General features: G+C 43.6%; 1 protein-coding gene across 5 annotated transcripts in view; it reads right to left on the bottom strand.

Moving 5' to 3' along the window:
* MITF (melanocyte inducing transcription factor) overlaps positions 1-23,632 on the bottom strand; it is a 224,225-nt gene extending 200,593 nt beyond the window's left edge. For 4 of the 5 annotated variants that reach the window (XM_060022885.1, XM_060022887.1, XM_060022886.1 and 1 more), the window contains exon 1: positions 23,403-23,632. In XM_060022885.1, the coding sequence (XP_059878868.1) occupies positions 23,403-23,506 (104 nt within the window). In that variant the 5' untranslated portion in view covers positions 23,507-23,632. The remainder of the gene's footprint in view (positions 1-23,402) is intronic. The other variant, XM_060022891.1, reaches the window with a different exon arrangement.
* Positions 23,633-24,574: the final 942 nt, after the last annotated feature.

Raw genomic sequence — 24,574 nt, 5'->3', positions numbered from 1 at the left:
GAAAGTAACTGACCCAAAAAGATATATTTATGTACCTATAATTTTCACTAAGGAGTTTCCACTTTGACTCTGGAGTAAACACATGATTTTTCAAATTCATGGTCTGCAAAATCCCGAGGCACCAAGGAACACTTATTTCCATAGAGTAAAAAGACACATTCTGGCCTTATTCTGAAGAGGACACCAGAAAACAAAACTAATACTGTGAACAAACAAATCTTAGCTAAAACTCATTGAAATAATCCAAATGGTTTCCATTCCAGGGAAAATAGTAAGTCAGCAGTTTGCATACGGCTGCCTTTTCCAAATACACAAAATAAGCAAAAACACCACCAGAGGAAAGTGCAAATGCTGAACCCTTTCTATTTCTGTTTCCATGGACTGCAATTCAATCAATACCGCCGCCTGCAGTGCTCTGCCGCCATTTATGCACACTTCCAGGTGGCCTCCAATGTCCCACCCAGAGAGTCCAGAGGACTCCCAGACAAGGTTCAGGGAGCCATCGATCAAGCCACACAGAGAATGACAAGAAAGTCTGGACCCGAGACTCCAACTGCTAGCACAAGCACTGGAAATCCAGAAAAATTAATCTTTGAAGGTGTCGAGCAACCAGAACTCTCAGCAAGAACATTCAGATTCTAAACAAGAAAACAATGGGGACAGAGGGGCATTCCTTAGAGAACAAAAGGCTCTGGAGAAAAACGTAAATGAATCACAACCCTTCACCTACTACCATTAACAGCCTGGAGCTGGCAAAGGGCTGCTGAGTAAAAATATTCTACATAAGGAAGCTTAAGGGAAGTATTCAAAACCGTTCACCCAGGATAGAAGACAACTCCATGTGCAAAATCCTAAGTGGGGAAAGTATATCTGAGGTTATTAAACAGCATTAATAACTCTTAATGATTAGGGTAGCATCGTAAAAACCAAATTATTTTTGAAGAATAACATGAACAGAAAAGTGCTGTTTTAACTTCAAGACAGAGAACTTACTTCCAAACCCCCATCCTCCTACAGAACTTGAAAGGACAATAATTAGTCAAGAAAACAGCAAAATGAGGAAGTGGTATTCTCTTACAATTTCTGTTAATCCCCACCAGCTGTAATTTAAGAAATTCAGTGACATCAGCATTTATACTGGATCCAGCAAGAATGACAGAACTACGAATGCAGAATCATATGAGAGGGGGGGAAAAGCAACTTGGGGGCAACTGGAAAATACATCTGAAGACGTGGAAAATTAATTCACTTTGCAGTGAATCACTTCAACAGCTTCCAACACCAACACTGCCAAAAAAAAAAAAAAAAAAAACAGAAAAAGTGGAAAAGGAAGGATAAGCACCCCAAACCTAATCAAATGATCCAGTGGAACATCTGAAAAAAAGAATGTCACTGAAATAAGTGAAGTAAACATTTCTGAAAACAGACAGAAAGCAATCTAACCATTTGTAAATGACAAGAACCAAAGATTCAATATTATACAAAGATTGTCACTCTTCAAAAAAACATATGCTATACGAGAACCTGTAAAAACTGAGTTACTTTGGTTATTACTTGCATTACCTTCTTGAAGACAGAGTCAATTCCATGGTCTCCTTTTCCCCAGAGAGAGAAAACAGCTCGTGAAAAACCCATTGCAGTAATTTCAAGGTGTCCCACCTGAGTTCACAGATGGACCTGGAACAGGTCTGAACTCCCAATATAAAGGCCAACCATTACCTTTTACTCACGTCAGAGTCCGAGGGAGAAGAAAACCACACCAAACCTGACTGACCAAACAACCTACAGAGGAGTTGAAAAGACTCACCATGGCTGCCTCAGCCCTTTGGCTGAACATTGAGTCCACTGAACCGTCTCAGAAAGGAGAGGATTACAAAGGTGCGATTGTAGCTGCTCTGCCACACGCGTACATGCACCTTCTCTCAACACTAGGAAGACTAAATGAGAGATGGAGTGATAATTAATAGGATTCTTGGCAGCAGGAGCCAGCTTCTTGAACAAACCAGTAATTGCTGCCTACTTAAAATGACAGAGAATCCAGCCAGCAAAGAGGGAGGTGCTAACAATGGGAATCATAAAAGGTAAAAAAGACTTACATCAACAGGTTACTTGGCTCCCATTCAAAACTACCTCCTTATCTACACATTCAGTTAATAATGAGAGCAAATAAATTGAAAATCACATACAGGAGGACTAGAGATCAATAATCCTTCCAGAAGTATTACCACAGATTTCCCTTCCACACACTCTCCAACACCCAAAATGTCATACATTGATCATGAAGATAACTATCAACTTGTACATGACGTCATACTAGAAAAGAACATTTTTCCCATAAGTGATATATTTGACTTGGACATCCTTTGAAAATAACCAGGCTGTTAAGAAACTTTTAACAGCAGCCACAGACACAGTTTACATTCTCTAGTCTGAAATTAAAACAATTTCTTGGTTGTAACCTCTCTAGGAAAGAAAAGGTATTTAGCTCAGAAGTTTTTTACCGGTATGACTGAAGATTTCTGGCAAGGTAGAGGACAGTTAGCACCCAGTATCTCCAGTTTAGACCTCCCAACCCCAAGAAATAATAGTACTGATTACCAAACACTCAACTAGACAATATTCCCTCAGAGAAGACCAGTATCTACTGAACACTCCGTAGCAAGAAATAGAGCAATGAACCTCTAACATCTTTAGATGCCCAGAGACATGGAGAGATGAGGATTCCATCTTCTGCCATGGGGAGATGTCTAGAGAGATAAACCAGGCCAGCAGGCACATAGTTTCATAACGACTAATGCTGACCAAAACTCTTCATAAAATCAACTCCACAAGTAAAGACCCACTTCGTTCATTCCCTCAGGAGATCCCTGGCTCTCTGATGGTATTGCAGAGGATGACCTGATGCTCTACAAAAAACAGATCATTGAAAGACTAAGGGCTTCCTGACAAGATGCAGCCCAGGAGTCCCTATTGATAATATCTCATGGAAATCTCCAACTTTTCTCGTGGCAGTTAAAGATGCATGTGAGGTAGTACATCAGGAGCAGAAGCACTGAAAACTCAAATGGTTTACATTTTTCTTAGTATGCATGAGAATTAAGTGGTTGTTTTTTTTCAGTGTTGGTCTTTCTCCTTTCCCACTAATAAAAAGTAAGAATGCCTTTACATTCATTCGGTGAATGTCTAACCTATCACTGCTGGAACCCACTGAGTATATATACGGCTCATCGTTAAAGCCACCATCTAGTATTTTTATAACTTCTCCCTCTCTATTAGATCATTATATCCTATTATTGAAAATATTTAACTCAATATTTTGCGATGACTAATGTTCTTAACGCCCAAATGTCAAGGCAGAAGTTATGTTCATTACACAACATTATGATGTTTCAAGACCTTTGGCATTCAAAGATAAACAGTCCAGAATGTAATAGACTGGCTACGACTTCATAAAGACATACAGGAAAAGCAATTAACAACTCAGGTTAGAGGGGAAAAATAGAGAGATGAATGGAAAACATCAAGATGTTAGGAGCTACATGTTCAATGGTAGCCCACAAGGATGGGTATGTAGACAAGACTTGATGTCACCAACTAGGGCCATTCAAAGATCTATAATGAGGAATGAAGAAAATCTATAACTTAATACCACACGCTTGTGAATGATTAAGCATCCACCGTCCCACCTTTTGCTACCTCTCTTGAAGTCTTCACAGCCTATCTCCTTTAAATCATCAGAAACAGCTTTGAAAACAAAGGACTATTCAGCCAAGCACTCTGTGAGCACCTTTAATAGATCTATTTATCTTGGATTAAGATGTTCAACCGTACCCAGAGTCTCCCTTTACTTCATCAGACACCTAGTCCTCTTTCTATTCCAAAATCAACATGAGCTGTTGCCCCTGATCTCTTCCTATCCTGCCTCCCCACTCCATGCCCCAATATATACAGTAACCACTTCAGTAGGGCAGATAAGAGGGTAAGCTTTGAAGTTAGACAGTCCTCCAGTTTAAGTCTTGGTTCCACCCTTATTTGAATGACCTTCGGCAAGTGACTTATGATGGCGCAGCCTCAGTTTCTTTTAAAATGGGATCCTACCTACCTCACAGAATTAAATATACAAAGCATTTGAAATGTACCTAGTACGCGTCTTAATATGTTTGTAATTCAACTAGATCTGGTTATTCATTCCTGCTGTTTCAGCTTCTTGACTTTTCTAACAGGAAAAATCTGAAAAAAAAAATTACATAGGTACCCTCCTTATCCCAGGACTAAGACAGATGGACAGACAGACACACACACACACACACATACACAAACACACGCACGCATATATACATATACATACAAAGAAGCCATTCTTTTTATTTTTTTTAACTTTTTATTTTATATTGGAGTATAGCTGATTAACAACATTGTGATAGTTTCAGGTGCACAGCAAAGCGACTCAGCCATACATATACATGTATCCATTCTCCCCCAGACTTCCCTCCCATCCAGGCTGCCACATAACATTAAGCAGAGTTCCCCATGCCATACAGTAGGTCCTTGTTGGTTATCCTTTTTAAATATAATAGTGTGTACATGTCAATCCCAAACTCCATAACTATCCCTTCCGTCTACCCTTCCCCACTGGTAACCATAAATTTGTTCTCTAAGTCTGTGAGTCTGTTTCTGTTTTGTAAATATGTTCATTTGTATCATTTCTTTTTAGATTCCACATATAAGAGATATCATACAATATTTCTCCTTTCTCTGTCTGACTTACATCATTCAGTATGACAATCTCTAGGGTACATCCATGTTGCTTCAAATGAAGAAGCCATTCTTTTTATAATACACAAGGATACGTTATGAAAATGCAAAAGGTACAGATGCAAGGCAGAAAAAGACGCAACTTTCAATACTTTAACTCCAATGTTCTGTAATTTTCATCACTTTAACCCCAGTGGGTTTCGGTTTCCAAACTGCAGAAGAAATTAAAGCACTAACACAAGACACAGCCTGTAGTAAGGACTCTGAAATGCTAGGTGTTGCTGTTATTACTGTTGCTGTTTGTGTTTCTTTGTTGTTATTAAATTGTAGGATGTATCTGCTATGTCACTCGAAACTACTGGACCTACTGAAAACAATTCTTTTCTTCCTTCCTTCCTAAAAGAATTCCAAGCACTCTAAACAAGTACTCAGTTAATGTTTACAATAATGACTAGGCTTATAATTATAATATGCTAATTTTCAATACACTGAGAAGTCAAAAACATCACCTTTATCTTCTAGGCCATGAGTAAGTTGAGCCTGGTTACTTCAGAAACTCCCTGCACCAGAATTCCTAAGCCATTTTACTGCTTTCTGCTGGATTCTTCAGCAGTGATCCCCACAATTTCTCTGTGCTCTTTTCCCAGGTCCCCATTCTCACTCTCCACCTTCTAAAGAACAGTAGAAATTACGCCAAAATAAAGAGTAACATATCTGAACAGCCCCATTCAACTTTAAAGATCTGGAAATGATGGGCCTTTTTTTTTTTGATGGGTCATTTTTATTGGCAAATAAACTCGTAAAAATAGAAGATTGGGTATCTGGAAAAGCTTGATTATTGTGGCTTCATGTATAGTCCACAACAATGTTGCCGCAGACAATGCTTAAAAATGTTTTCCCGGGCTTCCCTGGTGGCGCAGTGGTTGGGAGTCCGCCTGCCGATGCAGGGGACACGGGTTCATGCCGCGGGGCGGCTGGGCCCGTGAGCCATGGCCGCTGAGCCTGCGCGTCCGGAGCCTGTGCTCCGCAACGGGAGAGGAAATGTTTTCCCCAGTGAGCATGTTTTTTAGCTCAGACAAATAACTGCCAGAGAAAGACAGGCACAAGAAAACAATTTTGAAGACAGTCAACCCTCATTATTCGTGGATTCCCTATTTTCAAATTTACCTATCACCAAAATTTATTTGTAACCCCAAAATTAATATATGCAGCATTTTTACAGTCATTTGTGGACAGAGAAGTGAGAAATCTGAGCCACCCACAATATGCATTCCCAACTGAGGTCAAACAAGGCGATGCTCTGTCTCCTTGTTTCAGTTTTCACATGGCAAACAAGTGTCCTTTGGGGGGGGGGGGTCCATTTCGTGCTATGCGTTTTGCATTTTTGTATTTTTTTGTTGGTGACTTTACTGATGACCTCCAAGCCTACCTAGTGCAGATGTGCAGTCTAGTGTTGCTGAGCATGAGACGGCTGTGAGGTGCCTTACGGAGAAAAGCGCAAGTGCCAGATAAGCTCCCTCAGACATGACTTACAGTGCTGTTGGCCATGAGTTCAATGTTAATGAGTCAATAAAGTGTCTTTATACAGAAACACACATAAAACAAGGTTATGTATCAATCGGGTGACAAATACGCTGTGACCACAGGCTCGCAGGAACCTAACCCTGTTCCAAATTAAATGTTCATCGTGACTGCATAGAACAGAACTACTACCACAAACAACAGAAATTGACTGTATGCTTATTTCATCTCCTAGCACCAATAGTAGTAACAACAATTAGTGCCCCTACTAACTTACTGTACTGAGCATTTTATATTTACCAGGCGTACGCACATGATCTTCCATCATCTTCACGGCTATTCCGAGAAGAAAATGCTATTACCCTCATATTTCAGGTGAGAAAACTGAGGTTCAAAAAACCTGTACAAGGGTCCACAGTTAGTAAGAAAAAAGGTCAAGATATTTTCATACACATTTTCCTGACACAGTTTAACAGAATTCCCCAAAGTTATTGATCCCTTCTGGCACACCAGAAACACTTCATTCATTTTGGCCTCTCTTTATTCAAGAAACATATATAGACACTATACTGGATCCTAGAGATGCCCAGGGAACTAACAACTTCCCTGTTCTCGTAGGGCCTCTTTCAAGTGAGGAATGACAGACAATCAAATAAATATTACCTATCAAACTATGTATTGGGCTGGCCAAAAAGTTCATTCGGGCCTTTCCGTAAGATGTTATGGAACGTTTTGGCCAACCCAATATAAGTAAAAGATGCTTGATTTCTTAAAATATACATTATTTTTTAAATAAGTCTTCAAACAAGGTAAGAGCTAAAGGCTGTATTCAGTGAATATCAGTTTAAAATATATTCTCCCTTATACTATACATGATCTCTTACATTATATACGATCTCACTTATACGTGGAATCTAAAAAAAAAAAGGAGCTCATAGATTCATAGATACTGAAAACAGAATGGTGATTGCCAGAGGCAGGGATTGGGGGTGGGCAAAAGACTGAAGGCACTCAAATGATACAAAATTCCAGTTATAAGATAAATAAGTCATGAGAATGTAATCAGCATGGTGACTATAGTTAATAACAGTGTATTGCAGTAAGCAACAAGGATATACTGCATAGCACAGGGAATTATAGCCATTTTCTTGCAGTAACTTTTAATGGAGTATAATCTGTAGAAATACTGAATCTCAATACTATACACCTGAAATTAATATAATATTGTAAATCACCTATACTTCAATTTTTTTAAATAATTTTTTAAATAAAAATCAGAAGAAAACAAAAAATCCTGTTTTGCATATTTGAAAGGTGCCAAGAGAATAAATCTTTAAAAAGTTCTCATCACAAGAAGAAAAAATTTTGTAACTATGTATGGTGATAGATATTAACTAGATTTATTGTAGTGATCATCTCCCAACATACATGACAATATATACAGTATACAAATACAGTATACAAATATTGAATCACTATATTGTGTACCTGAAACTAATATAATGTTATAAGTCAATTACACCTCCATAAAAATAATAATTTTTATACTGATTACATTTTGACTTGGAATTATTTTGGATGTATTGGATTAAATAACATACTACTCTTATTTAATAAATAAATAAATAAATCACTTAATGTATTTCTTTCACTGATGTGACAACCAAGTGGGCTCTTTTCTTCCCCCAGAAAGAGCTCCTCTAGCCCTTGATGACCTGATCTGGGTTCCGTGCCAGCCCTTGGGCAGCCACCCATCTGCCAAAAGCAATGGCAGTTTACGGTTGACCCTTTTCGTTCACCATTATCTCCTGACTCCACAGTAGACTCAATAAATATTTACTGAATATTTTACCTCATAGGCAAGGAAAATTTACCGAAAGATCTTCCAAATAGTTCCCAAACCATGACTCTGAAAAAATAAGAGGGAGAGTTAGGGGCTTCCCTGGTGGCGCAGTGATTGAGAGTCCGCCTGCCGATGCAGGGGACACGGGTTCGTGCCCCGGTCCGGGAAGATCCCACATGCCGCGGAGCGGCTGGGCCCGTGAGCCATGGCCGCTGAGCCTGCGCATCCGGAGCCTGTGCTCCACAACGGGAGAGGCCACAACAGTGAGAGACCCGCGTACCGCAAAAAACAAAGAGGGAGAGTTAGATCTCTTCACGTCCACCTCTTGAGACATCCAAGAAATAAATCTACTCTGAAAACTCCCCAAACTGCCTTGTCCATTTCCTCTTCCCTGAGCTATGGGTATCTTCAGTCTAACTCCAGCCTGCACAGCTGATTGATCCTCTTCTCTCACAAAAACACGGAGCTCACAAACCCATCCCACTGGGTGGTGTGAAGCCTGAGAAGGATGGTCAGTCAGAAGACTTCATTCTGTCCTGTGCTCCTGAGTTCCCCAAGCACACTGGATCTCACCCTAAAGCATCTAACTCTATGCGTCTTTCACCTCTGTGTGTGTGGGGGGGGGCGGCGGTTACGCGGGTGTGGAGGAGGCAGGGGTGTTTCAATTACATGGAAAGAGGGAAACTGTCATTTTCCCTGTTTTGTTATAAAACTCAGGAAAGGAACTGTTTAGCCAAGAACCAAATTTCAATTAGTCAGGACAATACCAGAGAAAAGCTGAAGATACTCTGAAAAACACCCTTTTGAGAATCCTGTATGTGCTTGTATGAATATATGTATGGTTTCTGGTAGAAAATGTCTCCCATTAATTGGTAATCAAACTAGTTCCCACCCCTCTGCACACAACAGCTGAGAGGTGGCGGAAGTGGTCCAGAAGAATGCTGGGTGACAGCCAAGTCCAACTCCAGGTTTGAAAACTCACTGCATAAATCCCAAACGTGTGAGAACTGACTATATGGTTGGTTGTGACAACTGACTACATGTACTTAACAGTGACAAAACAATGGTAGAGTCAGCAGCACCTACACAGATGAACCACTTCTTTCATTCTTATGTAAACCCCTGAATTCTAATGGCAATGACACCAGGAGTAGCCCTTGGGTACAGTAGCAGGCAGAGAGCAGCAGTAATGCAGGTACAGCAGCAGGTGGAGCGGTAATTGGGGCAGCAGCATCTACTGCGCCCTTACTACAGGTAGTACTCTCACTACCTTACTGAATCTTCCCAGCCAGCCAATGAGGGAGGGACCCTCGTTACCCAGGTAATGCGTCTTAAGCTGTAACTGATGAAGACATCCACTTATGTGTGCAAGACAATGGGAATTTTCCTTCTAAGAAAGATGGTGGCTCTTCAAACTAACCCCCTTTCTGCTTTCTAGGGATCAGTTTAGCCACAGGTTTGGGGGAGAAATTTTGTGAGGCTCAAGCAAAGCATGTCATCTGATTGCGGTGATCGTTTCACAATGTATATGTATACCAAAGCATCAAGTTATACACCTGAAATATACACAGCTCTTATCTGTCAATCATACCTCAATAAAGCTGGAAAAAAGAAAAGAAAAGCAAGCTATCATGTTGGTGTGGGTACCTAGCCTCGCTACGCAGTGCTACTAGGAGGGATAAATCCTAGAAGAGTGAAAGATTTTGCGATTCAAGAATACAGGGGGGCTTCCCTGGTGGCGCAGTGGTTGAGAGTCCGCCTGCTCATGCAGGGGACACGGGTTCGTGCCCCGGTCCGGGAGGATCCCACATGCCGCGGAGCGGCTGGGCCCGTGAGCCATGGCCGCTGGGCCTGCACGTCCGGAGCCTGTGCTCCGCAACGGGAGAGGCCACAACGGTGAGAGGCCCGCGTATCGCAAAAAAAAAAAAAAAAAAGAATACAGGGTATTATGGCTTATACTGGATAGAGATAACTGTATAATGAGGCTGTCTTGTGAAATGTGAAAAGATAAAGCAGGAACTCACTACAGGCCAAGTTTAAATGTGACAGGAATGACAGATACACGTGTGGACACAGCCGTGGAGCCTGGCTTCTACCCTGCATGGTGTTGTGAAACCCCAATTCGTGCATCTTATTATTTATTCCTCTACCTAGCTATAGTCTATCATTACGATGAAAGGAAACATGTTGATAAAGACAAAGACTGTTCTGGCAACAAAAGTAATGCCCTACCTGTAAATAGCATGTGCTGTCTTTAAATACCTCCCTGTTAGGCATCCCAAAGTTCACCACTATCTGATCTGCATCCACTCCCAAAGGTCCTGATGTTGATCATCCAACCGAGGGATGATCTGGCCCTACTTCCCTTCTCTTCTGTGGACCCTCTTATTTCCTGCTGATTGCCTTTGAGTCGTTTTCTCTTAATGACAGCGTCTGAAACTAAAAAGTCATTTCAAGTCAAAAAACCTTGTTGGTGCTGTGGGCAAAGATGGAACCAGAATGAGGGCCCGGTTACGAGCACAAGAACCAAGGCTTCGGCCTGAGGATTTTACTCAAGTATTTCCTTTAATCCGCACAATTAACTACAACTTAGATCATACTATTATCCACTCACCCCACTTAGTCCTCTGTTGAAATAGAGGCTACAAGAATCACTTGCCCAAAGAGAGAAAAGCTAGTAAGTGGTCAAATTGAAATTTAAGTTAAAAATCCTTCTTCTCTCTGAAGGTTAAACCCAAAACTCTAGACTTCTTCGACTGGTTAGAGCTCTTAACCCGTTTACAATAAGAGCAGATTCCTTGCCAAAAAGCATCAGGGCTTTTTGTCTGGAGAAGGTCAGCATGCAGCAAAAGGAAAAAAATAAAAATAAAAATGCTTGGGTTTTAGTGGATTAAAAATAAGAGTAGGCTGAATCCCCTGGTAAGTAAGGAGTCCAGAACTGCCCTATAGGTCCTACTTGTCTGATACAACATTGACCCTGCCCTTCCCTCTCCGCCTGAAATGAGGATGGCCTGGTGAGATTCAGGATGAGGGAGACGATCTGTTATGTCAGGACACCCTAACATGTGACAAAACAGAGGCTGCCTGGTCGCAGTCACCCCGCCCCTCTGTTTTGGAAGCTCCCACACTCTACAAACTGTCTGGAATTCATTAAGAAGGGAAAACAGGCTGACAGTCGTATTTCAAATTTTATTCAGCAGAAATTTTGTGAAAAACAATTCGGTCATGTGGGCACACTCATAACCACCATTACCCTGTTTCTCCACCAAATCATTCAGTCAAGTGACTGCCGTGTGCTTCAAGTTTCACACTTTGTGAGTCTCCATTAAACTACAACCCTCCAAGATCTGGGCCAGGGCTCCTTATGGTAGTACAGCTAGCTTAACTCCAAGTCTCTTATTTAGAGATCACATCTGGACAACCAAGCATCCTACCTGGTTTCATTAACCTAAATCTGATAGCTAACTTTCTAGAGGGGATTTTCCTTTTTTTTTTTTTTTTTTTAATCAGTGAGTGATTATTATCAATGATCATCTCTAGCCTGACCATAACAAGCAACATGGCGTTTTTTACGAAATGCACTCCAATCCAGGATATTTTTCATTCCAAAACAGGAACGATTTAATGTGGAGACAAAGGATTTATGGTAAAAGCATTAGGGAAGTAGTTTGCAAACTTGAGTGTGCATCAGCATCTCCTGGAGGACTTGCTAAAAGACACAGACTGCTGGGACTCCCCACCAACAGTTTCCAATTCAGGAGGCATTGGAGTAGGGTCCGAGAACGTGCATTTCAAACAAGTTTTTAAGTGACACTGAAGCTGCTGGTCTGCGGGCCACATTTTGAAAACCATTGCTCTAAGGTGGTGGTGGTAGTGACGGATGTACTGTTGCTGTTGGAAAGTGGGGCAGTGATTTAATCCATGAACTTGGAATAGGAAGCACTGCATAGAGGTGGGATTCTGAGAACGGATCAGCTCGGGCAGCCCCCACTCAGGTGGCAGGAAATCCAAATTAACCGTCTTTACTCAGAAAAAGAATTTATTGATAAAATAACAGAAAATTCCAAGGATAAACCTAACCAAAGATAGGCACAACTTGATCCAGAAGCCAAAATCCTACTACTAGGGCCATGGCAATGAAGGTTAGCTATCCATGGGAAGGGTGTTCTCTTTTCTAGGACAGTGGTGTTGACACCCAGCTGGGGTCTCTATTCCCCAGTTCCCACCCCTGCATCCAGATCTCGGTATGAACCTGGTCCTTGCCAAAAGAATATGAGCAAGAGTGATGCCTGTCACTTTGGGACCCTAGTTGTGCCTTCTCCTCTTCCTTTCCACCACCAGACACAAAAGATGCCAGGGTTCTAGGCAATGGCAGAACCAGAAGATAGACGGAGACTGGGTTCTTGATTTGTCATACGGAGGAAAGCTGTCTGCCAACCAGGAACTACTACCTATGTGACTATCGCCTGCCACTTCCTTATAGCAACTAACATTAACCCAATACAAGGGCTTTGTTTTTCTCTGCCTCGGAGATAAGGCTTTATTCTCGAGCACAACACCTTCCCAAGTTCAAGATCAACAGAAATAAAGGGAGACTCTCTTTCTGTTAGCACCCAAGCAAATCCCTGGGATGCGTGACATCAGTCAACGTGTAACTCCCTGAAAGCAATCCCTGTGATACAGAAGAGTGCCTAAGTCTGTGTCGAATTCTCCACCCCAAAGCCATGACACTCAAGCACGTGGGCTAAGCATGTGGGAAGGGGTTGTTATAAGAATTTGGAAAAGTGACTACAGGCAGGCAAAATACATTTCCTCTACTGTCCACTAGGGGAAATGCATAAGCAAAGGGAAGCTGGCTGCCAGTGAGATCTGATCAGAAAGATGTCAGGTATATGAACCCAAGAGTAAGCAAGAGGGATACCCTAAGCCAGCAGTGACCTGTGCATCGCTGACCCCAGAAACAAATCCCAATTAATTGTACTTGCCACTCAGCCCCCTACCATTAAAGCATGCATCTTAGTGACTATGCTACTATGACCAAGCGAGCACCATCAAATCCTCTCTCTCATTCATTTCTGAATCAACAAGGATTTAAAACAACCACACACAATCAGTATCATTAGAACTGCATTCCAAGACCCCATCGTTTAGCATTTATACATCTAGCCTTTATCTAGATAACACATGATTAGTGTTTATCTACCTAAAGACCAGTGGATTAATGACCATGCCAAGGTGATGCAAGATGTGGTTCCAAAAAGTCTACCCACCGATTGTCAATACACCACAAGCCAGTGGCCAACCTCTCCAAGTTACTCTCCAAGCACACTTCTTTGCAGCAAACGGGCCAACTTTTATTTGGAATGTCACCAGGAATAGTGCCAATTGCTTATATTTTTAGAGACTGTTTTACATAAGCTACTGTAAACTCTACCTTGAAAAATAAATAGAATTTTCAAGAATGCATAGTTGATGTCATCCTTTTCCCTTGAAAGTAAATGACCCTAACTGGCCAATACTATTTTAATGTTTATTCATAGTCATTCTCTGCCCCAAGTATTATAAATTTGTTGCAAAGTGTTCTATTGGCTGAGGTGCTAATATTCTAAATTTAGGTGGTGTGATTATGCAGGCTTAGTAATACCACAGAGCAAAGCTGACCCTGAAATAATACCTTTTCATCATTGGTGAAAAACTTCAAATGCAAAAAAATAGAACAAAAATATACCCAGTCCTTTTGATGGAGAAGGGATTGTTACAGTATTGGTGTGTCTGTGAATACTATCTCCAGCTGTTTGGGACAGACTCACTCAAGAGGAACAAGGTGGCCACATCTCACTGAGGTGCCCAGGTAGACTATATGGGGACTGTACTAGATTCCAAATTAAACAGGAAAATCATCTTTAGGATTTCTGTGTGCTCTTCCCTAAACCAAGTTTCAAATCACCAGTTATAAAAATAAAATGTATGTTTTGAAAAACATGGTTTTTAGAACCAGTTAATATTTAGGAACATATCACAATAAAGGTACCGAAGTAAATATAGCATTCCTGTCTGTCTATTTTATCCTAATCTCACATACAACCTTAACCACCGGGCTTAATAAATCTTCTCTGCCTCAAATCTTCTTCCCATGGAAGCAAGTTAAGCTTCCCAGAAGGAAAACCTATCCTACAAACAACAGCTACACATGCTCCCACCAGTGGCGACAACACCTTTCCCATCTGCCCTTGACCATGTGGGAAAATAGGGGAATGTGTGTGAATGAGTCAGCAAGTTACCCCACTCTGGGGAGGGGGCGGGGAGGGCCCAGGCCACAGATGCCTTCCTGAAATTGCTCAATAACCCACAATTTTCTTATAGAAAGACATGATTCTACCACTGCCTTCCCTAAACCTACAACTCACTATGGTTGGATTTAAAATATTTGTTCCCACACGACCCAGGATTTTTTCCTTTTGAAAGTTACCACTCCGTGGGCACTTCAATTAAAGAACACAGCTACTGAAATTCGAATGCTTTGAAGATTTCTTTCATAAAGGGTCGAATTAAAAACACACCATTGCCTGTGGATGTCAATGTTAATGAAAGGTCGAAGTGGTGTGTGGGAGAAGAGGCTTCTTTTCCTTTCTGCACCAACGCTGACATTTTCACATCAGTGTAGACAGGAAGCGTGTGATCTAGGGGCTGAAACACAGGACTGGGAGTCAGGAGTTCTACATGGGTCATTTGTTTGTGGTGTGCGTCTTTGGTGAAATCAATCTCAGGTTTTACTGTTTAATCCTAGATGACTTGGACCTCTCCTTTGTGCCAAAAAGTAATTCAAAATGCAGCCAAAAATCATTCCTAAACTAAACATAAGGGAAGTATGCTCAGACCTGAATGATCTCAGTGCAACAACAGTGAGATGAGCAAGAGGACAATTCAAGTAAGATGATCCTGGAGGAAAGAAAGGATAACAAAAATAACAAGGCCCATCTCCACGTTTAGTCCAGGGGTAGATTTATGAAGACAAGTATACATCTCTGACTCACTTGACATTAGGAAAACACTTAAGACCAAGTTATAAACACTTATGGGGAAGATTAATGTCTGCATTTCTTCTTCTACGATTCATATATTACCTTACAATTACCTTAAACCAGTCCTATGTGTCTTCCTGAGCAACTATAAAGGTCAAGCCTACTGTTAACTCTTTACACACATTACCTTTCATCTTCACAGCACCCTTCCAAGGTAGCTATTGCTCCATTTTACAGAGGAGGGAACCCAGGTTCAGAGAGGTTGGCGAACTTGTCCAAAGTCACACAGCTAATGAGTGACAGCACCAAGATCTGCACATTTAACTCAGACATTCAGTGCCTCAAAATCACCTCCTCCATGAGGTCATTCTTAAAGACCCACCCAATAAAGCCCCTTCTTTCCCAGTCACACTCTATCAATAACATTCTATTTAGTTTTCATAGCACCAAAACTTATCTTGTTCATCTATTTAGTTCATTATTAGCTATGCCCCCACCTCCAAGACAGGAGCACCATACTAGCAGGAACCTAGTCTGTCTGGTTCTACTTTTGATTCCCTACAGCTGGCGAAAAGCTGTCACACGATAGGCACTTAATAAATAAGTGTTGTAAGGAGGGAAAGGAGGAAGGGAAGGAAGAGAAGAAAAACAAACAAATCCAGGTCCTTCTGACCCCAAAGTAATACTGCCTTTGCTGAAAGTGAGTGAGGGATGTTTTAGAAATGACTTAGGGAAGACAACAGGAGCTCACGACTTTGAGGTACCATTTATATCTTTGTGTGCCTTTCTCTCACCGGTATCACCACTCTCCAAAGCACTGCATCCCTCTCAGCCTGCCCTGGTTCAACTTCTGTGTAAACACTCCAAAGGTGTACGTCTTTATTCTTCATGATGTGCAAGAAAGGTCACGGAAGAAAAGACGCAGCAAAGAAAGAAGGAGGCCATGTTTAAGACCCAACCTAGGGCTTCCCTGGTGGCGCAGTGGTTGGGAGTCCGCCTGCCGATGCAGGGGACACGGGTTCGTGCCCCGGTCCGGGAAGATCCCACATGCCGCGCAGCGGCTGGGCCCGTGAGCCATGGCCGCTGAGCCTGCGCGTCCGGAGCCTGTGCTCCGCAACGGGAGAGGCCACAACAGTGAGAGGCCCGCGTACCACCAAAAAAAAAAAAAAAAAGACCCAACCTAGAGAAACGAGGAGCGTGGTCCTCCTCCCCAAGTCCTCAGGAACAGAAAGAGGTGTGCGAGTTTCAACAGAGATCCCAGACCTGCCTGCAGGTCCTCTCACCCTCAGCCCTCAGCTGCCTCAGGAAAGATGCAGACTTCATGGCTTGCTTTAATTCCTTGCCCTCAAGTACACAGTGTTCACCAGACTCATAAAATCCTCCTTATAAACTTCACATTTGTCTTTACAATTTCAAAAGCCTGTGGTGACTACATTAACTATCTTTGACCCATCTTCTGGACTATTTTCTTCAAATAATGCATATTTGGAGATGAGTCAAACATATTTTTATAATTTAGTTTGATGAGATGGACCTAACAGCAAAGTACGTTTCATACGTAAAACACACACACAAAATAAATGAAACTCTTGCTTACTGTCCTTGAAAAATGACAAAAAAACATTTAGCCAGAGTTTTTCCCCCCCTATTATTTATCCTAATACTGCCAGTTCTGAAACAAAGCAGTTGGAAGCAGAAATTTAGTAACTTTGATTTGTCCCAAGATACATTTTTTTACACTGAGGTCCTATTCCTGACAGTAAGCACATGTGACCTGTTCTAAAAAAAGGATATTTTCCACTTCTTGCACAACTGGAGCAGATATAAACATCAGCCTGTGCAAACTGCCCTGCAGAACTCAAAAGGGAATTAAAAACACACACACATACATACACTTAAATAATTCTATAAATAGCAGTACTCAGGAAAAGGAAATCTCCAATAACACACAAAACCAACACTTAGAATTCCACTTTAATCAAGTTTTCCATCTAATCATATCACACAAGCAATTTGCATAATAAGATCTGAACACCTGCCAGGTTAAGGCACCCCAATCTTGTCTATTTTGCTTCAGATACGTAATTCTGTACATGCTTTATTGTTGTTATAAGGAGGGGGAAAATTGCAATCATGGTAAAGTAGAAGAGAAGGAACTGATATTACCTACTAACATGTGCTAGGCACCCTGCAAAGCACTTTTACATGTGTTTTCTCACTTTTAAAACTTCACCAACCCTAAGAGGACGGTTCTACTGATCCCACTTTACAGGTAAAGAAATCGAGACTCCAAGAGGCTAAGCATCTTGTCTTGAACGCAGACACGGGTGTTAAGTGGCAAAGCCATGGGCACAGCACTTAAGCACAGCTACTTCTGAACCTGTCCACATGCATCCAGTCTCTGCCACCCCAGGTGCCCAAAGACCACAAGGAAGAGCTGGGATTCTGGTTAGAAATATAAAAGGCAATCAGAAATCCTAAAAGTCTGTTTTAAGCTTATGCCTTCCAAGGCGTCTAACATTTTATTTAATGTTATAAAGAAATATATTTGAGTATTGCTCGACCTTCAAGGCCAAATCGAATATGCTTATTCAGTGACAAAACTGAGCCTCAATTTCCCTTCCTCTATTAAATTCCCATTGCTGATGCCCACGCCCCACGGTGATCACACTCCATCCTGTTTGTCGGGCTGGATCTACATGTTCTCTTTCCCTCACCCCACTGAGGCAAGTTTTGGAGAAGGTGCAGCATGATTCCCCATGGGCAGGCCCCGCGCCTTGCACGTGGCAGCACAGACCAGCGCATGAGAGCACGGGCCCAGAGCCAGATCCAGGCCCATCTACTTACTACGCCTTAGTTTTCTTCTCTGTAAAATGAGAATAATAAAAATACATACACCAAAGGTTGAAGTGAGAATTAACTGCGTTAATTCAAGTAAAATATTCAGAAGCATTCCTGGCATGTAGTAAGCACTGCATAAGTTTTACCTGTTTTCAAAATTATAATTAACACTATTTTTCTCATTTATTATTATCATTTTATGTGGGTTTTGCAAGATAAAGTTAACACACATAAAAACACTTAGAACAGAGGCTGGCACACAGTGTGGCCTCAGTTAACGTTAGCTGGGTTTATTGGTATTAATTTGCATGTACGCAACAGATATATGTTGCATATGAATTTGTATGTATGTGCTGACACCACAACTGTTTTTTTTTTAAACCAGCGTAAAGAAACTGTTAAGGACTCGATCAAAATTATAAAATGTGAAAGATTTATCTGCAGCACCTCATTCGGAGGAAAGCAAAAAGGGTTTTACCAAACGTGGGGTAATTTTATGGCATAAAAACACTGGCCTTAGAGAAGAAAGCCAGAGTCAACCAAACGCGAACCCTTTCTGGAAGGTCAGGACTCTCTGCTAAGTAATAAAGAAATAACAACAAGAACAACATCTGCTAACATTTACGGAGCACTTACCATGTGCCCAGCACCATGCTAATACTTTTCCATAGCCAATATCACAGTTAATGTCCTTAAGACTCCTACTAGGAGGCAGGCCCCCCCACTTGCCAGATGAAGAAACTGAGGTTAAAGGTCACCCAGCCTCCCCAAGGTCACCCAGCTTCTTAGGGACAGACAGAAATGCCAGAACAATGCTCTTAATCTCCATGCAAAGTAGCTCCCTGCGGATTGGACAGATAAAAAAATCAAGAAAACTTTCAGAAATCAATAAAAGATGGACAGTTGTCTTGCCAAGAATGGATTATCATTTCATAAACGAAAGGGTATGTTTAGTAGGAAGACAGGAGGGAAAAATCTCAGAATAAGTCCAAGAAATGACAGTAGCCTTGCATAGAAATACGTGTGTGTGAGCGTGCATGTGACACAACAGCTTTTTTCTTTATCATTTCGACACAAACCTGTGACTGCTTCACACACACCTCTTTGAATCAGCATTTGAGAAACACTGCTGTATCTCGTCCTGCCATTATAAACCTAATACTTTCATTCCCATTTCTTATTTGTGGGAAGTTAAATAACCATTATCTAAACCGTTATTAAAACTTTGAGTAGAGGAGAAACTGGAATTAGATTAAGCCAATTCTGAAGTCTGCCCAGGAAAAGGGCATTAGCAGCTACAAAATCACAGAATTTAGCACCGCGTAAATGAAACAAAAGAACCATGAACCTGAAAGATGCTACCATAGTTTTTAATGCTTTTTTTTCAGGACCCAAAGCCCTACAGAGTCCCTTCCCTGCTAGGAGCCCATTCAACAGTTCCACATCTGACCCTGACCCGACTGTGCCAACGTGTGAACTCTGGGTTCACCCCCTCATATTCGGCACTCTTCCTCTGCCACTCACCATTCAGGGCTCATTCCCAGGAGAACACACAAATGTTTCAAAAACCTTTGGGGAGGAACCAAACTGCAAACAGTTCTTCATGAGAACCTTTTCTCATAGTGTGTGTCTTCCACCGTACGACACAGCTTTGCCCGTCCCTGTGAACAACACGGGGTTCCCATCATGTAAATCCATCAGCTTCACACTCCTAAAGGCCAGGAGGTCTGGGTTAGGAATGAAACTGTCTCTCCTCATCAAACACCTGCACATCTGAGCTTAGCCCAAATGAAGAATATAAAACTCCTCTTTGGACAGACCCTGGTGGATACCTATTTTAAAAGAAACCAGAACCAAACCCCCCATCCTGAGTGGGATGCAAAGGGACAAAGCAACACATATTCAAACGACAAAACACTATTGGGCCAGGCATTGTCCTAGGCCAGTCAACCTGCAACAGGGGTGAGTCTGTCCCCCGTGGACATTGGTGGTGTCTGCAGACAAATTTGGTTGTCACAGCTGAGGGAGGGGAGCTACTGGCCTCTAGCAGGTGGAGGCCTGGGATGCTGTTAAATATCCTGCAATGCCCAGGATAGCCCCACATCAAAGAGCTATCCGGTCCAAAGTGTCAACAGCACTGAGGTTGAGAAACTCTGTTCTAGGCTCTGGGGACACCACAGTAAACAAGGAAGAGACAGAAGTCCCTGCCCCCTTGGACCCTGCAGTCTAGTGCGGAGAAACATATCATAAATGTAACACATTAGAAAAGTATAGACTATGTTATAATGTAAGTACTATGGAAAAAAACAGAGCAGGGCGAGGAAGACTGAGAGTTTGGAGGGAGAGCTACTGCATAGAGCGTGGTCAAGTAGGCTCGGTGGGAATGACATTTAAAGGAAGATGTGAAGTTGGTTGGGGAAGGAACGAATGCTATTGCTCTCTGGACAAAGACAGAAAGAGGGGTCAGCAAGTACAACATACAAAGGCCCAGAGGTGGAAGGGTCTGGAGTATTCCGGGAATGGTGAGGACACTGGCTGGAGCAGAGGGAGCCAGGAGAGTGGCAGCAGGAGATACAGTGAGAGCAGACAGGAAGCTTTCCCATACAATCTGCCTGGTACCATTTTAAGGGTCTCGAGTTTTACTGATATTAGGAGCTACTGGAGTGTTTTGAGGGTTCTGAGGAGAGAATGACATGATGTAACACATTTTAACACGGGGTTTCTCAACCTCAGCAGTGACAATTTGGGGTCAGATAATTCTTCATTGTGGGGCTGTCCTGTGTACTCGAGAATGTTTAGCAGCATCTCTGGCCTCTACTTAGTAGAGGCCAGTAGCAACCCCCATCCATTGTGGCAACCAAAAATGTCTCCAGACATTGCCAAATGACACCTGGGGGGCAAATCACTCCTAGGTTGAACACCAGTTTTAACAGGAACATTTTGGCTCCTGTGTGAAAAAACCACTGAAAGCGGGTAAGGACGAAGGCAGGAGACCAGGTAAGGGACAGTCACCCAGGTGAGGGCGGGTGGCAGTTTGAACCAAAGTGGAGGCAGAGGAGTTGGTGACAAGTGGGCAGATTCTAGACATATTTTCAACTCCAAGAGACAATCCAGAAAATAAAACTGAGAGACAAAATAGTTGCAGCAGTCTTCACCTTCCAATTTCAACTTTTTCTAAGCAAAATTAAAAAAAGGGAGGTGCCCCGGCAAAGACTTAACGACAAAAAGCCACGAGGAGGCCCTGAACGTGCAGCCCTTGTAGAGTCATACAACAGATGTTGATGACAGTACATTAGACAACTGTGGAAAACAGTACTATACGGAAATTTTGCCAACCCCATATATTTATTCACAGATTTTATTTCACTGGTTTATTTCAAAGAGCATGTGTCTGCTCCACAGACAAGTTTTACAGCGTTTTTAATTTAGCCTTCCTCTGCACACCAGTTCTGTCCCGCACCTGTTTCCAGCTTCAACGTGTGAAGCCAGAGCTTCCCACATCCCCGAATTTTTCTTTACACGTGCAAGCTAGCTCCTGAGGACGTTCAACCCTTGCAAGCCTTTTTCTTCTTTTTTTTTTTTTTTTTTTGCCGACTCTGAAAAAGAACAGGCCCCAAATCCTCCAACATGAGTTTCATGACATTCACTTGGGTTTTTCCAGATGGTATTTTCCTCGCTCTCTCAAACTCATTTATATTATTTATCAGCTACCATCAAAAAGGTTCCAAACAGTCCGGTTATTTCTTTCAGGACCACACACACACACACACACACACACACACACACACACCCTCATTCTGGCCATGTAAGCATTTGCTTATAGAAGCAAAAGCAGAGACTGCTCGGTAAAACACTGGTCCCTTCAGCCGAATGCAGATAAAGCCCCAATGAGCATAACCAACAATACCCTTTACACACTATTACTCCACACCCCCAACCCCCAATGCACACAATCTAGGCTCACACACAAAACAGCCATTATGAAGAGAAACCATCAACTAAAGGCTGGTTTTAGGCAACTAACTGCACAGGAGGTTTCCTTCCAATCTCTGTTAAGCATCTGCCAAGAGGCTGCTTCAGCCACCCAGTCAGTGGGTGCGCTGTTCCCACATTTTCTTCCCTGAAGTGGATTCAGACTCTCACACAGCCCCGAAAGAAGCAAACCTGGCTACACTTTCCACTAGATCAAGTACCAGAGCCATGTGCCCCAGCAGCTAAGATCACACCACCTCACTCCTGATTCAGCTGTCTCTCTTGATTCACCCTGATTTCTGGACCCTCCTCCCCTCGGCCAGCCAGGGCCCTTCACCCAGGCCCTACCCACCGAGAGGGGCGGGAAGGAAGGTCTGAGAAGGGTGCAGAAGCACTGCAGAACCTTCCAGTTTCAGCCTCATCTTACCTCACACTGAGAGAGGTGGAACTAAACCCTCTCTACTCACGGCCTCAAATGACCATCTCCCTCTTAGTAAACATTGGAAATGTCCTGAGTAGCCACAGGGCAGAGAAAAAGGAAGACACCCAACCCGTTCCGATGGACGAGTGGGAACGGAGCCAGCATAGGAAGTGGGCACTAGGGGTGGGCGCCAGAACAGCAGATGTCTTCATTCCTCTCCCAAAAAGTTTTTTAAATCCCCAGAGAATTAAACACTTGTCGCTGCCCAACAGGGGACACTCCCCAAACCCTCCATCTGAAAGCTTCTTCCCCTCCAGGGAAGGCCTGCATTTGAACGGAACCCTATAGCCCGAGGAGTTCAAGCTGGACGAGGAGACACGCCCCCCCGCTCCCGCCACCCCCCTCCGGCTGCTCGCCACCCCCCGCCCCTCCCGCGCTGGGGTGCAGCGGCCGGGAAGGTGAGGGGCGGGCCTTGGGAAACCTCACCTGGAGGCCGCCTGGGGCGGGTTTTCCCAGAGGGGTGGTCGGACTCCTAAGAGGCAACAACACAGGAACTAATTGCTTCCCTCTAACATCGCGCTCGATCCACCCCAAGCTCTCCCTCTCCAAGTGTTCAGCCCGCTGGGATATTCAGGAAAAGGATTCACTCGAAACTCTTTTTCCTCCTTCCCATCCGGACAGCGTCCGGGCCCGGCGCTCCTCCTCCCCCACCTCCGCGCCGCGGCACTCCCCAGCCCCCAACAGCTCTCAGCAGCTGGTATCCCCAACCGAGGGTCCCCTCGTCCGCGCGGCCCGTCCCGGGCTGCCCGCCGCGCCCCCAAAGTGCGCCTGGGCGGAGAAGCCCGTTAGCGCACCGGCCCAGCGGTCACGGCCCCCAACTGCGGGGGATCAGTTCGCCCTCTGCCCCGGGGCAAGGGCACGGGGTCCTTGTCCCAGAGCCCCGGCGAGCGGCTTTCCTCGCCCCAGGGTGGGAGGCGCGGGGTTCCCTAGCCGCCGGCCGCGCCTCCCTCCAGCTGTCACCACTCACCTGCTCTTCAGAGGTTGACTCTTGAGTTCGTAATAGGTTTTGGGCTCTTCGTGAAACTCCTCCCCGACTTCGAAATCCGGCACGATCCCCGATTCCGACTGCATGGCTCCCGCTTCCCGTCCTCCCACTGCTCCAAAGTGAGAAGCGAGCCTGGGGCCGGAGGGGAGGTGGCGGGGCCTGGGTCCCCCGAGCGGTGCGCCCCCGCGCAGTGCAGAGCTCAGCCCGCTGGCCCGCGGCGGCCGCCAACCCAGGCGCCCGGAGTTTACACTCGCACCCAGGCGGGAGGGGCGGCTGCCCGGCGCCGCCTGGGATCTGTAGTCCCTGCCGGGCGGGGTACTCCCGGCTTGCCAGGAAAGCCGCTGCCCCTAAAACTACAATTCCCAGAAGGCCAAGCGAGGGCAGAGGCAACGTGGTAGACACCGCTAGTGCAACTCCTGTTTGGATTCATTGTCAATGTCAGCAGCTCCTGTCCCTCCTCTCTCGCCACTTGCTTCAACGGTACAGACGTGGCTATTTAATATTAATAAGAACGGACTCAGCCCTGCTCTCCTACCATCACTCCTCCTCCCAGCTCACACATTCGCGAGGGCACGCCAAGTCCTTATTTTTTTAAAAAAAGGGTTTTGACACTGAAAAGTTTCAGCCTTCAAGCCTCCCTTAAAATAAGACTTTCTGTCAGGCTACATGCTTCCCAGCGCTGCTGCGACAAATCCACTTGTCCTCGGTTTGGAACTGAGTGGAGGAACTTTCCTTCACTTTGTAAGTAAAACAGTACTGTAGCAAGTGTTCTTGTGCGTTCCTTTTCCGTAACTAACTCAATCTGGGCTTTTACAATACTGTTCAGCCATCTGGATGACTCTCCCCTTTATCCAATTAGCCACTTCTAATCTAAAGCGGTACTTGAAAGGTGCGGTTAATTTTAAAACGCACGAAGTTACAAAACAGCGTCGTCACTTTCTGCTTTTAATTTCTCAGTTGGCTGGGAGTTCAAATGAGATTGTCCTGACATTTCAGACGTGCAGTTGTGGGGATCGTGAAATGTACAAGCGTCAACCCCCCACCCCCACCCCACCTTCCCGGCACTCATTTAGGTAACAGATTAACAGGCTCTGTTATGGCTCGTTTGAACTTCCAGTCTTTCCCTCTGATTAGTTTCAGTAGAGTGTTTTCCT

This window comes from Delphinus delphis, chromosome 10, assembly GCF_949987515.2.
Source record: "Delphinus delphis chromosome 10, mDelDel1.2, whole genome shotgun sequence".
NCBI lineage: Eukaryota > Metazoa > Chordata > Mammalia > Artiodactyla > Delphinidae > Delphinus > Delphinus delphis.
This window is presented reverse-complemented; position numbering and strand designations above follow the sequence as displayed.